Raw genomic sequence first — 19,755 nt, 5'->3', positions numbered from 1 at the left:
GGTGGGGCCAAGAGTCTGTGTTTTTAACTAAAACACGAACTCCCTGGTGATGCTAATGCTGCTGTTTCCATACCACACTTTGAGAGGCAAAGTCTGAGTTGTCTTTGTCATAAACAGATGTCATTTGAGTGCACAATAGATACATATGGCTGGTATCATACTGGATAGTGCAGATAAAATATTTCCATCACTGAAGAAAGTTCTGTTGGATGTTAATGGCCAAGATTCTTGAGTACATTGGCAACTATTAATCTTGTCCTATTATCTCCTAACTATAACCTGTTTTTGTTCATCCCACCCTCTCAGGCTGCATGCTGTTCTTCCAAAAAGCTTTGGTGGAATTCCATTTTGGGTTTTTATATTGTTTCATTTCATTTTATCATGCTCTTCATTTTGACTTGCATGAGTTGTAATAACTTTGAATAGAAAGTTCAACTAGGGGCAGATATCAGCTGAATGTGAGGCGCTTCCTAACAATTTAGACCAAATAATCTTACGTTCTAACATGACTTCCTCACCATCCAGAAAATTCCTATCTTACAGCTCCTGTGGCTGGCTGTACACAGTCAGGATTGTGTACTGTTACAAGTAAGTTCCTGTGTGACTTCTACCCCTACAAAGAGGTGTGACCAGAGGTAAATCAGAACATTTCTAGAAATGAATTCTCATCTCTAAAATGAGGGGATTGAACTATTTTATTATTTCTTCTGATTTTCACATTCCATATTCTTCTGCTCATTTCAGAGTAATGGTGGCATGAAGCCAGAAAGAAATTTAGCTTCTTGGCTCTGAATAAGGAATGAGTTGGACTACATTTTTTAAAGAGCCCCAACCTTTGTATAGCTTATACCAGGGATTGGCAAACTTTGTGTAAAGAGCCAGATAGTACACATTTTTGGCTCTGCAGCCATATGGTCTCTGTCGCATATAATAAACATTGCCACTATAGAGTGAGAGCAGTCATAGATGATATATCAATGATTGGATGTGACTGCATTTGGCCCACAGTTTGCTGATTCCTGGTTTAGATCAAAATAACTATCTTCTAACCATCTGAAGTTAGGTTGAGAAATCAGGGGAAAACACACTTTGTCGATATAATTTTATTAACTCTGGATACATAATATAACTAGTCTTTCACATCTAAAGATAACAAAAAAACAAGTTATCATAATTTCAGGTTATACATAGTTTAAATTAATGAACTAGATTTATAAAAGATATAAAAATATTTCACAGGCTTGGGAAGATATGGTCATAAGACTTCATTGTAAGGAGTGGGATAAGATATGTTAGAGATTTTTCAAACCTACAGAGGACATTTAAAAATTTACACTGTTAATAAAGTCCTTGCTTAATCAATATTTTATCTTCATTCATCAGAAGGCTTAATTAGAGCAGCTTTCTTCTTATACTTGTCTCCAATCTCTCTAATATTTTCCAAGAGATCTTCAGACACGTACTCTTCATACTCTCTATCAACTTTAGCAATCTGCTCCTCAAGATATTTCTAGTGAAAACAATGAGCAATTGTTAATGAAAAAACATTAAATTCTTTTAGAAAGAGTTTAATTGTGAAATATACAAACAAGTGGTAACATTTGTTAGAACAGGAAATTTAAGGGATACTCTTGAATCCCTTTTTGTGCCCTTTCCTAATCATATCCCCATTTTTCTTCCCAGAGCTAACCACTCTCAACGATGTTTTGCTTTTCTTTATACTTTTACCCCCCCACCCCACACTGATATGTATGTATCTCTAAACAATATAGTTTAGTGGTACCTGGTTTTAACATTCATATTTACTGAATGATATTAAATATAATACTCTATGACTTTTTTCCACTCAGTGTTTTGATTCATTGATGTTAATGCAGATAGTTCGTTTATTCATGTACTGCCAAACAGTTTTCTATTGCATGAATATATCAATATTTATTTATCCATTTTACTATTAATGAATTTTAATTTATTTCCAGGTGTGGTAGGCTGAATAGCAGCCTCCTCAAAGATGTCCATGGCCTAATCCCCAGAACCTGTGAATACATTATCTTACAGGGCAAAGGAACTTGACAGATGTGATTAAGGAGTTTGAGAAAAGGAGATCATTCTGCATTGTCTTGGTGGGTCCAATGTAATCACAGGGGTCCTGGTAAGAGGGAATCAGCAATGTCAATGTGAGAGTCAGAGAGAGAAAATGTAAGGACAGAAGAGTGGTCAGAGGGGATAGAAGATGTTGTGCTGTTGGCTTTGAAGATGAAGAGGCTGCAAACCAAGGGGGGATAGATGGTTCCATAAAAGGGAAAAGGCAAATAAATTCCATCCTAGAGTCTCTAGAAAGATTGCAGTCTGGGAGGCCCATTTTATACTCCTGACCTCCAGATATATAAGGAAATAAATGTGTTGCTTTAAGCCATTAAGTTGGTGGTAATTTGTTATAGCAGTAACAGGAAACTAATATACTGGGTTATATTTTTTACTATTTCAATTATACTATAACAAATTTCAACATACTAGATGGCTTAAGGCAACAGAAATTTATTTTCTCAGGTTTGGAGGCTTGAAGTCCAAAATCAAGATACTGACTGGGCCACTTTCTCTGAAGGCTCTAGGGAAGAATCCTTCCTTACCTCTTACCAGCTTTTAGCAGTTCTGGGCAATCCTTAGCTGACAGCTGTGTCACTCTAATTTCTGCCTCCATCTTCACACAAACTCTTATAAGGATACCGGTCCCTAGATTGAGGACCTACCCTAATCTAGTATGACCTCATCTTAGCTAATGACATCCACAAAGACCTTATTTTCAAATAAGGTCACATGATGAGATTCTGGATACACATGAATTTTGAGAGGATACTATTCAACCTAGTACATTACTCCAGCACACAGTGTAAACATTTAATTAAATACCTAGAATGGAATTGCACCATTTTATTAGGGATTGCCAAATTGTTTCCTAAGATTGTTAACATCAATTTACAACCCCTGCAGTATAAATGAAAACTTGCATTCCTCCATGTTCTTGCTAGCATTTTGTATTCTCAAACTTTAATTTTTTTTGCCAATTTCCTGAGGGTGGGAAGTGGTAGATCTTTTCCTGTTTATTGGCCACCTTAGCTTTCTGTGAAATTCCCATTCAAGTCTTTTGCCCACCTTCTGTACTTATTTTCCAGAGGTCATTATATATCTGGATGCTATTAGTTGTTTTAAAAAATATCATTTGATAGGCTAGACTATCAAAAAATATCATTTACTGTTTTGTGGCTTGTCTTTCCACTCTTTTTTTTTTTTTTTTTAAAGATTTCATTATTTATTTTGAGAGAGAAAGTGATGGGGGGGAGGGGCAGAGGGAGAGGGAGAAACAGACTCCCTGATAAGCAGGGAGCTGTTTGCGGGGCTGATCCCAGGACCCTGGGATCATAACCTGAGCCGAACGTAGAAGCTTAACCAACTGAACCACCCAGGTGCCCCTCTAGTCTTTCTTTGTCTTTTGATGTAGAGATCTTAATTTTAACAACGCTGAATTTACAAATAATTTCTTTTGTGGTTTTAACTCATGTCTAATTTAAGAACTCCTTTACAACTCCTGAGGTGTAAAGACAGTGTCTATAATTTTTCTAAAAGTTAAAAATTTAGTCTCACATTGGGGTGCCTGGGTGGCTCGGTCAGTTAAATGTCTGACTCTTTATTTCAGCTCAGGTCATGACCTCAGGGTTGTGGGATGGAACCCCACATCGGACTCTGTACTGGAGTGGAGCCTGCTTAAGATTCTCTCTCCCTATTCCCCTGCCCCTCTCCCCAGCCCTCATTCTCTCTCTAAAAAAAATAAATTTAGCCTCACGTTAATTTTTTAATCCATCTTGAAGTGATTTTTGTCTAGGTAGGAATCCCAACTCCATTAATTGAACAATTCATTTTACCCCACTAGTCTGCAATACAACCTCTCTTATAAATTAGTTTCCTGTCTATGCTCATCCATCTTTTTCTGGACTCTGAATCAGAGCTTGGTTTATATGCATCAGTACTACAATGGGTTCGTTATTGTAGCTTTATAATAATTTCTTAACATCTAAACAGACAAAAAAGATTTTGTGCCCTTCAAGGAGGTAGGAGTCTGGAACAGGAGTCAGCAACCTTTTCCTGTAAAGGGCCAAATAACAAATATTTTAGGTTTTGTAAGCCAAATGGCCTTTGTTGCAACTGCTCAACCCTGCCAGTGTAGTGGGAATGCAACCATAAAGAGTATGGAAGTGAATGAAGTATCTGTGTTCCAATAAAACTTTATTTACAAAAGCAGCCCGTGGGCACAATTTGGTCTGTGGGCTGTAGTTTGCTGTCTCCTAGGCTAGACTATCAAGCCACATACAGGACCTGCATGGGGCTCCAATCAGGAACTGCTCAAAGAAAAGTTTTAGCTCAGAGGAAAAATATCCCATCTGAAGATACCACTAGATCCACAGTCCTCTGTTTTCTCTAGTCTAATTTTATCACTTGTAAAATTTCCCCACATTAGGTTTTAAAGATGATTGGTTGACTTTAGGGGCTCCTTCCATAGTTCACTGGCTAATTGTGAATTTTACATAGTGCAAAGTAAGTGCTCTGTAAATGCAGTCTGATCTTGAACAACAATGAACTAAATAGCAAATAAAAGTAATAATCTATCATTAGGGTTTCAAATCTAACTTCATGTTAACTGATTAAAACTTTAACAGTTGTGGTTACCTTTCACATAAATCCCTCGTGATAAATCACTATTGGATTAACACTGAGGTCAAACTAATTGTTACAGATAATAGAGATGCAAAGGATGTTGGCAATGATTTAGTACAACCCTCTCATTATACAGATGAAGAAGTGAAGACCAAAAGAAGCAAAATGATACATATAAACAGATTTTCTCAATTTGAGCCAACCATCATAGACTGTGAATGAATTTTCCTCTTATGCATTTATTATACATCATCCCTGAGAGAACAAGAAAGTAATTACTCATATAATTATCTGGTCTGTCATTCAAATTAACAATACTGATTGAAAAAGAGTCTATGAAAGGTTATAGAGCCACTAAGTGGGGAGAATCCAGGTTTTCTGATGTAGGATCCAGCATATTTTCTTAGTTCTTTTCACCAAGCAGTGAAGAACACTGGCAAACAAGAAAATGCAGTTCAATGTCTTTCAGGAGAAAGGAGGGGAGGGGAAGTAGGATATCACATGCTCTGTTTTCAATAAATGGAAACCTAACAAATGAGGTTTTTTTCTCTTAAACCATTCACAATTGGAAATATAATATTATCACCTAATAGACTACCCAGGAATTTTATTTTATTTTTTTAAGATTTTATTTATTTATTTGACAGAGAGAGACACAGCGAAAGAGGGATCACAAGCAGGGGGAGAGGGAGAAGCGGGCTTCCCGTGGAGCAGGGAGCCTGATGCGGGGCTCGATCCCAGGACCATGACCTGATCATGACCTGAGCCAAAGGCAAGACACTTTAACAACTGAGCCACCCAGGCGCCACTATCCAGGAATTTTAAAGTTTAGCAGTTCATCTTGGCTTCTAGGCTCTGTACAGCAGGTTGGAGAAATAGTATTATTGTTGAACTTTTAAGCTATGCTTCATGTTTCATTTAAGTACTTCATTCTATATTTTACCAGTACTTTACATGAAATTAACGGAAAGGAAAAATATTTGTCATAACACATGCTCTTTCATCTTAATCTTAATGAAATCTTAAATGTGCTGATATGTTTTCAGCATATAGAATGTGGCCTGGCACATCATTATATACTACTGATGTAATAAATACCATTATATGTTGTTTATGTGAACAGATTGCTTTATGAAATGCAGATGTTCCTTTCACACCACTAAAAAGGACTCTTTTGATAACTTTTTACTAGAACATATTTTCCACAGAAATAAAATTTATCATTTAATTTCTGTAGAAACAAAACAGAAATGTAGTTTTAAAAAGCTTTATTAGAATGTAGGAAAGACCTTCATACACTTACCTCCACAGACCCTACATGTGTGGCAACCATCTCTAAAAGACGCTGCAAGTTATTTCCCACTTTTCGTCGTTCTTCAGTTGTGGTTTGCACAATTAGTTGGTATCTGTAGAATAAAAACTCTTGTTTGAGTTATCTATGAAAAAACCTAATGCATCAGTTCTAGTTAGCTCACTTCTCCTTTTCATATTCAATAAAACCAGACTATGCTTGGTATTTGTGCTGTTTGCTTCTCAACAATTAAAACAGAAAAAAATTTTCAAAGATCTTTTGCAAGCAACAGAACAAAACAGCACCAAAACCTTGTGCTTTAACATATAAAACTTGGGAGCAAATGGTCTTGATTGAGTCTCCAAAAGGACTGTAAACTTAAATGCTTTCAGGGAGAAGGCATTCAATACATTTGAATAGGGGAGTGGGAGTCTCACTTTTAGGCATGCAAATTCAAATTAAAAACAGACTGCAGCCAAAAAAAAAATGCTTCAGCTGAGTTTTTTATCCCTAAACTACAAATAAGCAAATGAAGAGGTGTGATTTTTCTTAAGGATTGTACTTCTAACCTCAAAGTCAGATTTTTTTAGTTGAGGGCCACTTAATTAAGACTTCTAAAAAAAGAGCCTATGGATTAACTATTCAGTATATTGACTTTATATAGGTTTCATGAGAGAATTATATACACAAAGGCAGAATACTCTTTAAAAAAGGGATGTCACCATTTAGTTACTGTTAATACACAATGTGGCTAAAACTCTTCCAATGTAAGTTTTAAAATAATAAGGGAAAGCAAGAGGGAAAACTTGACAATGAAGAACTAAGAAATGTAACACATACAGTTAGTTCTGCTGTTTGTTTGGAAATACGTATTTGTTCCAGTTGGGTTGATATATTACATAGCAATTTGACCATAATGCAAAAATTTGTATCTGTTTATGCCATCTCTTTCCTTTTTTTAAAAGTTTATTTATTTATTTTTTTTAGTAATCTCTACACCCAATGTGGGGCTTGAACTCACAATCCTGAGATCAAGAGTTGCATGCTATTAAAAAAAAAAAAAAAAAGTTGCATGTTTTTCCAACTGAGTCAACAGGTGTCCTTATGCCATTTCCTTCTTGAGAAACACTAGGTGAATGCAGAAAACTGCACTCAGCTGAATCCAGATGCAAAGGAATACACAAAACATATAAACACACACCTCAAATATGTACCAGCTCCCTCAGTTCATTGCATTATGTGATGAGTCACATGCATCCACATCTGGTATTAAAACTTTCCATCTGATTTCAGATAATCCTTCTACCTCATCTCAATAATTTACAAGCTGCAACCCTTTGAATGCCCCTTTCCCCAGGCAAACTTCAGGTCTCTTTAAGATAGTGTCATATTTATCATAGCAATTATGTATTTCTCAACCATTTAACATGTGTACAATTGTGCTAACATTTTAGTTAGGTTCCCATCTTTTGTTTATGTGTGTCACTGACAGAGATTTTAAGTGTTGTGCCCAATCCCAATTTTACTATAAGTCCTGATTTTTTACTGCATGATTTTGCAGTGTGGTGATTATTATGAGGGCACATACAGTGTTACAGTAGAATGACCATACAATTTATAGTATATAGTTTACTATATACATAATTTCTAGAAAGTATAAATATCTTAAAAATAGTAACAAACAAAGTATTTCAGTTGATTGAAAATTTTATGCTGTTTTCAGGGTTTAAAAGCCGCTTATTAATTAGATGTAAAAATGAATGATTTCTTAGGGGCCAAGAGCTCTAATAGTAGCAGAATATGTTTAGGGACAGTATTTCAAGTTACAAGCTCTTTTTGTTACCTCTTCTTCCCCAAATTGCTCTATAATATAAATTAAAGCTAATAAACATAGATCTAGTTTTACAGAAATGTTAAATAATTAATCTGAAAATAAACATTATAAATCTTGGTTACATGAACTTACTCTCGCTGAATAGCGTCTAATTCATTCATAGCTTCACTGAGGCCCTCGTTAACAGCACTCTCCAGCAGATGTTTGTGTTTCTCCAAGGACTCCAGCTCACTGGCACATTTTTTGTCCTCTTCTTCAGCTTCCTATCAAGATAAGGGCATGGTTATGGTTTTTGAAGTTTATGTTCCGTATATTCCATATACTACACTACTCCATATACTAAATATACTCCACATACCATATATATGTAACACATTAAAAAAAAATCAGGTTGCATCATCATTTGTATTCTCAGAATGTGTACTGTTTTACATGTAAGAGATTTTAAAATGCTCCTTTGGGAATTTTATACTGTAAACCTAAATATGACCTTCTCAATAGGCCTATATAGAATTCATTCAGCAGTATTTTCAAGTATGTACTATAGGAAACCTTAGGATACTGATTTAAATATTTCCTATGATCATCAAGAGGCCTTTTTATATGCAAAAATGTGGGTAACTTTCACACTACCTTTATTTCACATATGTATTCATTATGCACAGGCAAAGGAGCCCAAAGTCATCAACTCCTAAGTTTTTTAAGATGAAATATGAAAGCCTTTCACTGAAGTGCTTTAAAAAGGAAAAATGCAAGTACTGTCATGGACAACATATAAAAGAACAAAAATGATTACCAATTGCCTCATATTTCACAGGTAGATCATATTACTGTCATGTGTTTTCTAAAATTTTCTCACTGCTTAACAAAATGTATAGGCCCTAAGTACACTACAAGGCCAAGAGAAAGTTTTCAATTCCTAATACTTTGTTGGTGTAACTAAGTAAAAAATATTGGTATGACTAAAATTTTCACCTAAGTTATATAAGTGGTAATGAACAGTCATCTGAGTGCTTCCCTAAGTAAAATGCTGGCCAGAGGTGGATGGATTAGAGGTGGTGGGAAATGAATCCTATTATTTTACCTACATTCCAAATTTCATATAAATGATCTTTGGAATTTGGCCAAGATAGTTGTCAGTTTGCAATGACTCTTTACAGGCAATCATATAACGAAGCCTTATTTGAGGTTTATGCTTTAGGAGTGCTTAACAGTAAATTTCTATAAAAGGTAGAAGAGATTATATTTAAAACATGTTTTGGTCTTACAAGGATACAGAATCTCATATTCAAGTCTAAAATATTAATGGAACAGTAAACGTGTTCTAGTGTGAAACAGCCCAATTCCAGGAAAAAAATCCTGGAAAAAAAACTCCTTATAATAAACTTCAGAAGATTAGAATAAACTTAAACACAAGTTATAGGATATAGCTTAAAGATTTAGTTAGATGTCAGAACAGGTCAAGGTTCACCTATACAAACTGTGGCAAAGTTCTTACCTTAACTTTTTGTTGGTAAAGATCATCCAGCTTTTGAACTTCTTCTTTCAGAGTTCTTACACCTCTCCTGCTTTCTGTTATCATTGTATTTAACTTGGAGAATAAAACTTTGGTTGAGAAATCATAACCATACATCAAAAACATTTTAGTTATAAAACTTTCATATTATTGACTGACCATGTTATTTCTAGTCCTTTTGGATTCTCACCTATCATTTGTTCCCAGAATTTATTATTCCCCAGAAAGGAGTTAAATAAAAACAAACACACAAAAAACCTATTATTTTTTAAATGTACAATACTTAAATGCAGAGTGGCATTTGATAGGAATCAAAAATCTGGCTTAATTCTCAGTAAAAGAAGGATACAAGTAACTTTTCCACTAGTTGCTGTGGGAGTATTTTTAAGCTCTCATATATATTACATAAATATTACATGTGTTATATACACTCTTAACATTTTTATATTAACACATATAAGTTGTTTTTGCCCTCTAGTTTTGAAGTCTAGCTTTACTTAGATTTGATCTCTTTTATTAGTTATCTAGCTTTCCATTTGTGTGTTTACTTTCTAGGATGTTAAAGAGGTTTTCATATTGATTTTATTGGATGTTTGCTAACTGGTTATTAGTCAATGCATTCTTCCAAAGAGTAATAAACACATTTAATCTTATTAAAGTCTGAGCTTTAAGATCTGTTGAAACCAAAACTAAAGAAAAAAAGTGTTTCCAAAGTTCATTTCCTGCCAACAAGTGCTAATACAGCTAATACCAGTTGATACCAGTAATTAATATGGAATGTTTTCCAGCTAGACCAAGAAGATATTTGCTGTAGGAAATAGAAAATAGCAAAAGGTATATATAAGCTGGATCTTTCTTTAAAAGGATGATTCAAAACATATATGAATTTGCAAAACAATTACATATACATATTTTTGGGAAAAATTCAGTAAAGCAATTGTTATTTGGTATACGATAAGATGGTAAAATGACTATATATTTATTAGATAAACTTGCATATACTTCTCATTCAATTATCAAAAGTCTCTTTGTAAGGGATATTCCTTTCCTATTTTACAAATGAGAAGAGTTGGCTAGAATGAATGCTATTCACTTAGGATCATGCAGCAAGCATATGCCCAGAACTCCAACCTAGATGTTCTAACTCCAAGGACTTTTTCTACACCACCTGACTTTCAAGTTATTTAAAGACTAGAGGGGTGCCTGGGTGGTTCAGTTGGTTAAGCATCTGACTCTTGATTTCAGCTCAGGTCATGATCCCAGGGTCGTGGGATCGAGCCCTGTGTTGGGCATGGAGTCTGCTTAAGATTCTCTTTCTCCTCTCCCTCTAGAGTTACGAAAGCTATTCTTTAGCAGGAAACATTTTTCTCTACCCTTAAGGTTCTTTTGGCTGGTCTAAGAATTAAAGTGACATGAGACTGATTAACAGGAGCAAGTCAAATATAATTTTGTATGTATGGGGAATCCACAAAGACATGAGATTCTAAAGACAAGCAAAATGCAGTATATTTGTCATCCTGAACTAAAGATAAGAGGGTAGGGGTCTGGGATTTCAAGAAAAGGAAAGCAATTCATAGGAAGATGGAAGAGTAAACGTTTGGTAAACAAATGTTTGCTGGGCCACACAGACACAAATGGGACATAGAGAGGAATTTTAAGAAAGAGACTGCTAAAGTTCCTCCCTGTCTACCATCCTTAGTTTATATTATACTGTAGTTAGCTATGGTGATAGCTCCCTTCTGGGAGGAGGTCCTTTAAATTCTTTTAGGCAGTTAGGGGTTAGGTGGAGATCAATGTTTCTTCCTGAGTCTTTTGGGTCTTGAATATTTTCAGTTCTAAATAAGCTGCATGCCAGTGCTTGCTTCGGCAGCACATATACTAAATAAGCTGCATGCCAGAGTGGCACATCTTGGGGTGATTCGCCCTTGACCCCTACACTATAAACTTCCAGTCTAAAGATATGTTACTTCTGAAGTAAGTGCTAAGTTAAACAAGTTGTTTCATTAAATTTACTTGCAGTAAGACCATTGGATACCCAAATAATCAGAACTTCCACTAGGAAGTCACATTTGGTCAAAATCATGTTTACTTAATCTCTGAGCAGCTTCTAACTTTCATGTGAGCTTTACTAAAGTTTCACCAATTAAACATTCCCCCCTCCCCGACCCCATTACAAAAATATACATTTCCATTGTGATAAATATGGGAAAAAGTAAGGAAAATAACAATTACTAATAATTCTATAATCCCAAAGAACTGCTATTAATATTTGGTATACTTCCTCCAGTATTTCTTTCATTCATTCAATAAACAACTGTCCAGCAGCTGATAAGCAAATAAGATATCATTAGTTACTGTAGTTAATTTTTTTTCTTCTGTCATTGAGAAGACATAAGCCACTAGATTGGATTTCCATCACTTCCTGCCTCCCATCAACCAAAATACTTGTATGAGACTTTTTCCTTCTTCCTTCCAATCAGTTTCGGGATGCAGGATACCCATTTTCCTCATGAGGAGAAACAACCACTTCAGCTCTTCTCTAGACCCCAAGCCTTAGTATTTCTTCATGAACCACATTCAATCCATCAATCCCTTTCCCTCCTAATTTTTAAAACTTTACCCTCTTTCCCTTGAACTCTAACTCTCTCATCTTTAAACCCAAACAAGCCCCTCCCCCACCCCTCCAAAAATGAAAATCTTTCCCATACACCACTTTCTAACTACTGTTCCATCTTTTCTCCTTAGACTCAAACTTTTGTGATGGTCTAATTTGTAGCATTCCCTGGAAGTAGACTATTCATACTATAGTATCTTCTACTACCATTCAAACTTTAATCCACAGCAATATGCTTTCTGGCTCCTCTGCTTCATGAAGTCGCTTTTGTAATGGTCACCATTAACGTCTTAATTATTAAAGTCAATGAACATCTTTCAGACTTAATCTTATTTGATATCTGAGTAACATATATAGTTGATCACTCCCTTCTGAAATCCCCTTCCTTGGTTTCTACGACCATGGAAACTCCTAGTTTTTTCTTTAAGTCTTGGGAGGTCCTTCTAATTCTTCCTTATAGGTTTCTCTTTCTCTGCTTGTACTTTGGTTGTGGATGTGCTCCCAGGATTCTGATCTTGGCTGTATTCTCATCTGCTCACTTGGGAGAGCTTGCTCTTTCATTTTCACACCTGGGAAATCTCCTGGCTTTAATTAACTGCATGCTAAGAAATACCTATTTATATCTATGTACACACTCCAACTGCCTACAGGACATTCTCCACTCTGATATTCTAGAGATCTGAATCTCAGCATATCCCAGCCTGAAATTCTTTCTTCTACACCCTTCTCTTGTATTCTTTATCAAGGCTCTAGAACATTACCACCAAAAGATTCTCTCCTTGACCAAACTACTCAGCTCTTCTGAACTGTCTTCTCAAAGAGGCTGACTTTTTGGCTTCTGTGTTTGTCTTTGTATTGTCCAGTTTTAGTAAGAACAATGCTTAAGACAGTTTAATCAGAATCCCTAACCTCAATATCTACTCAAGTCCCTCCTCCTCCAACATCCTCCAGCTGATATCTGATCACCTTGGCCTGCTTTCAGCAAGAACACTATTAGGTTGGTTTAGATAGTATTGTCCTTTACCCCTAGAGTTTCTTCTCAGTCATACTTTATCTACTGATCTGTACCCTACTCTCCTTGGTTACAAATTCCCCTTTTTTGTTGTTGTTGTATTTGGAGTTGAGCCTAATCTCTCTCACCTACTAGAAAACCTCTTTGTAATAGTCCCCCTTGAATGAAGTCTACCTTACTTCCTTTAACAAGTGTCATGAATAATTTTTCTTTTTCTTTAACATCATATACCAAAGCTAGACACCGGAACATTCTTAATTTCTCTCTTCCTTAACCTTCACATCCAAATGGACCACTAAATTACATTGTTTCAATCTTTAAATCTCTTTTTTCCATCCTCACCACAATAGCGTTGGTTTGAGTTTTTACCATTTATCACTTAGGATACTGTTAGACTTCCAAACTGTGTGCCTCTAGTTTCATGTACTTCTAAATTAGCCTTCAAAATGCCAACATTATGGGCTAACTAAAATACAAGGGTGTTATGCCCTGACTTAAAAATCTTCAGGGGCACCTGGGTGGCTCATTCGGTTAAGTGCCTGACTTCTGATTTTGGCTCAGGTCATGGGATCGAGTCCCGCGGGCCCCACATCCAAATGGACCACTAAATTACATTGTTTCAATCTTTAAATCTCTCTTTTCCATCCTTACTGCAATAGCCTTGGTTTGAGTTTTTACCATTTATCCTTCAGGATACTATTAGGCTTCTCAACTGTGTGCCTCTAGTCTCTTTCCTTTTCTGTAGCCATTTGGAGCGCTCTTCTATTTGCTAAATGGGATGCTACCTGATTCATGAATTGTTGAACAAAGCCAATTAGATCTTCAAATTTACTCACTTCTTTACAAAACTAGAAATGCAGCTCTAGAAGCATTTCAAAGTTCATCTATTTCTTTTTACCAGTCCCCAAACCTCCCTTATTTATTTTAAAAGCCTTGTAACTTGTATTCTCTTTCCCTGTGCCTTTGAGATGTAAATGTTAAAGTACAATTTCAGGGAGGTAATTCTTATCAGGAAAAAAATGAAAAAAGAAAACATTATTCAAAACTTAGTTTAAGCCATCCAAGCAGGTAGCCTTAACTTAATCCATCTACCAGAAAAGCAACTTAGATACAAATTCTTTTTAACTAGTAAAACAAAAGCAATAAGGTCTCTGTTTACATCTGTCTATGTTTATGTGTGTCTGTTATATGTGTGTTAAAGGTGTGTGGTATTTTTCTCCCTCTGGATGGTATTACTGTAAATTAGTGTGTAAAAAAGCTCTATTTAATTGACTTAAAATAAGTGCTTAAATAAATTCAGTATTCATAAAAAGTTAAAAATACAATGGAAACTAACCCAAATGCTTTCTGAATTCACATCACCTAAGAAAATATTCAATATTAAAGTTAGCTTAAGTTTGTTTGATTTAATTAAAATAAGCTTTTCTTTCAAGTTATCAACATTGAATAACATGAATACATACAAGTCTGATTCCACCTGGGTTTATCGATCAAATGAGTTTATGTTATCTCTTACAAAATTTGTCAGCAAGAAAATTTAGCTTGGGATGATGGCTGACTTTGTCTAATGTCTAATGAAGTTTTGGTGGGTAATCTTAATATAGTAAAGAACAAGTAAATTAAATGGATGTAAAAAGATAAAAAGTTTTTAGGTGAATTTTTAAATAGTTTCCCCAAATCTTTTTGGTAACCTGGAAACTTTGTTTTGCTAGGTTAAGTTAAATGATCAGTTAAATTAAATTCATTCACTATTCAGATCATTTCCAAATAAGATAAAATACTAACACATTAATTACTGAATATTGGTTTATCCATTTTTTACTTCCTTTTACATAGGAACGAAAGATATGTGGATTTACTAATAAACGTGTTATGCTGCTGACAAATTTTCTGTGAGAAAGCACATTTTTAGAAATCACAAAAAAGTATTTATTAGTCTGCTAATCCACAGAATGGTAATGTAAAAGACAGTTTATAATTTCTTACTTCTTAGATTTCACTAGAAATTAAAAGTTTCTAAGGGTTAAAAATTCTAATATGTGTAATTAAAACTGCTAGAAATAATAAGGGAAAGACATTCTATGTGTGGTCAGGGTTGTAAGACTGGAATGAATTTAAGAGTTTTTTTTTTTTTTTAAAGATTTTACTTATTTATTTGAGAGAGGAGAGAGAACTCAAGTGCACGTGGGGGCGTGGCGGGGGGTAGGGGGTGTGGGGAGGGTAGGGAGAGGGAAAAGCAGACTCCCGGTTGAGCAGGCAGCCAGGATGCGGGGCTTGATCTGTATACCATGCTTACAAGTCTCCAGCAAAGCAATTTTATTTTTATTTATTTATTTTTTAGATTTATTATTTGACAGACAGAGAGAGACAGCAAGAGAGGGAACACAAGCAGAGGGAGTGGAAGAGGGAGAAGCACGCTTCCCGCTGAGCAGAGAGCCCGATGCGGGGCTGGATCCCAGGACCCTGGAATCATGACCTGAGCCGACGGCAGACACTTAACTACTGAGCCACCCAGGAGCCCCCTAATAAGACCCTTTTGTCTTTCAAAGGAAGAAATGAAATCTTGCCTGAAATAATTTTTTTTTTTTTTTTTAGTTTATGACTTCCTTGTCCTGGCTTAAAAATTGTTTTCCTTTCTGTAGTCCTTTGGAGCTCTTGTCTAATTGTTAAATGGGATGCTGCCCAATTTCTGACTTGCTAAATAAAGCCAATTAAATCTTTAAATTTACTCAGTTGAAATTTTATTTAACATTTAGTTATTTTAATTCATTAATTTATGTTTAACCATTACTATTTCAAATAGCTGTTTTACCTTATGCTATCTTAATTTGGTTAAATTGTCAAATTTTATTTTTTTTAAATTTTTAAAAATTTTTAAAAGATTTATTTATTTGACAGAGAGAGACACAGCAAGAGAAGGAACACAAGCAGCGGGAGTGGGAGAGGGAGAAGCAGGCTTCCCACGGAGCAGGGAGCCTGATGCGGGGCTCAATCCCAGGACCCTGTGATCATGACCTGACCTGAAGGCAGATGCTTAAACGACTGAGCCCCCCAGGTGCCCCAAACTGTCAAATTTTAAAAACTGTTTTAGTCTTTAGTCTCTGAAGCATATGAAACATTACTGATCTTTCCTTCTTTTCCCCCTAGTTTTAAGACATAACTGAATATATACCATTGTATAGGTTTAAGGTGTACAAAATTATGATTTAATATATGTATATAATGTGAAATAATTGCTACAGTAAATTTAGTTAGAATCAGGGCTTTTTCAAAAGTCTTCCTTACTTTGGCTTTTATAGCATTTCTCCTCCTGTGATTGTTCTCCGACTATTTTGTCCTTTTTTTTTTAGATTTTCTTTATTTGAGAGAATGAGTGAGAGAGAGAGAGAGAGTGTATATGAGAGGGGGGAGGGTCAGAAGGAGAAGCAGACTCCCTCCTGAGCAGGGAGCCCGATGTGGGACTCGATCCTGGGACTCCAGGATCATGACCTGAGCCAAAGGCAGTCGCTTAACCAACTGAGCCGCCCAGGCGCTCCTTGTCCACTTCTAAGAGTTTTTCCCAGAACCTCCTTCCTTTGCCTATCTCTTAAGTGGTGCTGTTTCTCAAGATTTAATCCTCTGCCACTTTCCTCTACATAGTCTAAGAAATATCACCCACATTTGGGCTCAAGTACCACCTATATGGTAAAGACTCTGAAATCTGTATTTTCAGATACAATCTCTCCCCATGTTCTGAATCTATTGCTTCGGCTTTCTTTTGGATGGCTATGTTCTGCAGACAGCAAGCTCAACATCTCTAGTACTGGGCTGGTTAGCTGCACTCACTTTTTTCTCCCCAAGGTTGCCCACACTGGAAAAATGGAAGTTACTGTTGGTACTTCTTTCCTTCCCAGCTTTCACCATCTGCCAAAAAATGCTTGGAGTCTACCTCAACATTTCCTAAACCTGTCCCCTTCCTTCTATTTCTACTGTAATACTTTGGTTTAACTTCTTAACAATTTCAGTTGCTTCCCCACAAGTCACTTTTTTCTGTGCCCAAATGGGTTTTGAAAAATGCAAATCTGATTAGCGTAACTGCAGGTCAGTCTTTTTCTCCAAATGGGAGCTTATATTTCATTCAAACTTGTTATATTTATCTTTGGAATATTAACACTGGGCCTAGCCTATACTATAGTAGGCATTTTTAAAAAAAAAGATTTTTTTTTTAAAGATTTTATTTATTTATTTGACAGAGAGAGACACAGCGAGAGAGGGAACACAAGCAGGGGGAGTGGGAGAGGGAGAAGCAGGCTTCCCGCCGAGCAGGGAGCCTGATGTGGGGCTCGATCCCAGGGTCCTGGGATCACGACCTGCGCCGAAGGCAGCCGCTTAGACTGAGCCACTGAGGCGCCCCTAAAAAAAGATTTGTTTATTTTAGACAGACAGAAAGAGAGAGTATGAGCATGTCAGGGGGGCAGAGGGAGAGAATCTCAAGCAGACTCCCCACCGAGCATGGAGTCCTGATCCCAGGACCCTGAGATCATGACCTGAGCTGAAATTAAGAGTCAGATGATTAACTGAGCCACCCAGGTACCCCACCTATAGTAGGCATTTTATAACTCCTCCGGGCCTCCCCGCCAAGTTTTCCTGCCTATAGCCTTTAAAAAGTTTCAAGTCAGTTTGAAAGTCTACAGGTTCAGTGCCCACTCCAACAAAAGAGAGAAATCAAACTGAAGGAAGTTAAGTGAAGACTTCATCTTAAATGACCTCACACCTGCAGAGTACCTGTTAAAGCAGTCATAATTCCTTATCTTCTTTCCACTGTGTGATGTTACAGAAACCCAATTATAATAACAATAGTATCATGAAACTGCCCACTTATCTAATGTTAACTATTTGCTATTTTTTTTGAGGAGTGGGAATTCTTTCTAATACAAAGTAAGTTTTGATAGAATTTGTTAACATGAAAAAAATGTGGGTTACTTGCATAATTTGTGAAATGCATAGGTTTTATTTCCAGATGAGAAAAACAAATTTCTATTCTGAGTAAAGATAGGATTTTGTATCTTGGAATCTTGAAATGCCATAATACTTCTTGAAGAGCTGAATTAACCAGGGTTTTCCTTCAATTGTTTGTTGTCATATAAACAATACCTTTTGTGTGCAGTTGAGAAGTAGCTTCTTAACTTTTTCTTAATCAACTTTAACAATATTTAAAGGTTACTGAATCAATAATAGAATCAGTATCTCTCTCAGGGATATTGGTCATTTTATGTTTCAAGTATCTTAGAAGCAGGAACTTTCTGAAACCTACTTTTGGAAGTAGACTTTTATAGGCATTTGAGTTCCCCTGAATTTCATGGTGCAGAATGAAAAGTGTGGTTAATAAAAATCTCTTAATTTATCATGGCTACTTAGCCTCAAGCCCCAAATGATACATATCTACTTTTAAGATAGCGATCTCAAATTCCTTATAGAATAAAGAGATATTAAGGGGCTCCTGGCTGGCTCAGTCCGAAGAGCATGCAACTCTTGATCTCAGGGTCTTGAGTTTGAGCCCCATGTTGGGTGTAGAGATTTACTTAATATAAAACTTAAAAAAAAAAAAAAAAGTATATTAAATTATCTCAAGTTGAAGGAGGCAATTCTCCATTTAAAATCAAGGATAATTTACTCAGTAATTTATTGTATCATCATCAATGATATGTGTAGCCTAAGATGTTTAAGTTATTTAAAAAATTACTTCAAATGTTTCTAAGTCAAGGGTATACCCAATTCTCATTTTCCATAATATCTTATTAAAAATTCATTCCTTAAAAGCTACACATTCATTCCATAGAAACTACAAACCACACTTAAGTGTTAAAAAATCTTATTTTTGCTTTTAAAAACTGTTTTGTTACTTACCTGTTCTAAAGTATCCTCTAACCCCATTTTTTTATTTAGAGCTTTATTAATTTCTTCTTCAGTTTGGTTCAAGAGTTCCTTGAGTGGTACCTATAAAATATATAGGAATATGGTTACATACGATATACCTAGTACAAAATTTCTCATAAGGCATCTACACATTGTGATAGAAGGAGCCACTTTTAGAGGAAAAAAAGTGAAGCCATGATGTTTTTAAACTAAATTAATACATTATAAATAAGGCAATAAAAGTAATTTTTTTCTTTAAAGATTTATTAGAGAGAGAGAGAGACAGTATTCATGCAGGGGCAGGGGCAAAGGGAGAGGGAGAGAATCTCAAGCAGACTCCCTGCTGAGTGAGGAGCCTGACGCAGGGCTTGATCTTTCATGGGGCTTGATCTTTCGACTCTGAGATCATGACCTAAGCAGAAACCAAGATGATGCTCAACTGACTGAGCCACCCATGAGTGCCAATAAATAATTTCTATAACTATAGAATAAAAATTGCTTTTGGTTTTGAATACTTGCAAAATTTTAGATTTGCTTATGGATTCTGGAGATTCACTGCTATTATTTAAACATTTTTTATAAGTACACTTATATTAATGCAGTATCTTTCTTGAAAACAATTTATATTTTTCTCTTAATCCTTTTCAACTGTTTAATCTTACAATTATCTGCTTGTATTTCTTCTTTCTGCTATTCATTGGAATTCTGTTTTAATAGCACAAGACTTGAAACATAGCATATGTCCACCAGCCAGGGTCGGTTGAATAAGTTACACAATGAAGACTCTGAGACTGCAAAAAGAACCAGGAAGATCTCGACATACTACTGCAGAGAGATCACCAGGGTGGGTTGTTCTGGGAATAAAAGCAAGGTGGGTGTCCAG

The 19,755-nt window shown here is 35.7% G+C and overlaps 1 protein-coding gene across 1 annotated transcript in view; it reads right to left on the bottom strand.

Annotated features, from left to right (window-relative positions):
* Window positions 1–1,104: 1,104 nt before the first annotated feature.
* Window positions 1,105–19,755, bottom strand: part of NDC80 (NDC80 kinetochore complex component) — a 47,673-nt gene continuing 29,022 nt past the window's right edge. Inside the window, exons 13-17 of the mRNA XM_032421343.1 lie at window positions 18,864–18,953; window positions 9,334–9,426; window positions 7,968–8,098; window positions 6,014–6,116; window positions 1,105–1,510 (exon numbers count right to left, since the gene is read on the bottom strand). Of these exons, the coding sequence (XP_032277234.1) occupies window positions 1,373–1,510; window positions 6,014–6,116; window positions 7,968–8,098; window positions 9,334–9,426; window positions 18,864–18,953 (555 nt within the window). The 3' untranslated portion in view covers window positions 1,105–1,372. The remainder of the gene's footprint in view (window positions 1,511–6,013; window positions 6,117–7,967; window positions 8,099–9,333; window positions 9,427–18,863; window positions 18,954–19,755) is intronic.

Source organism: Phoca vitulina, unplaced genomic scaffold (assembly GCF_004348235.1).
Source record: "Phoca vitulina isolate PV1807 unplaced genomic scaffold, GSC_HSeal_1.0 scaffold24, whole genome shotgun sequence".
NCBI classification, from domain to species: Eukaryota; Metazoa; Chordata; class Mammalia; order Carnivora; family Phocidae; genus Phoca; species Phoca vitulina.
Note: the sequence above shows the minus strand (reverse complement) of the source record. Positions and strands in the feature narration are given on the sequence as shown.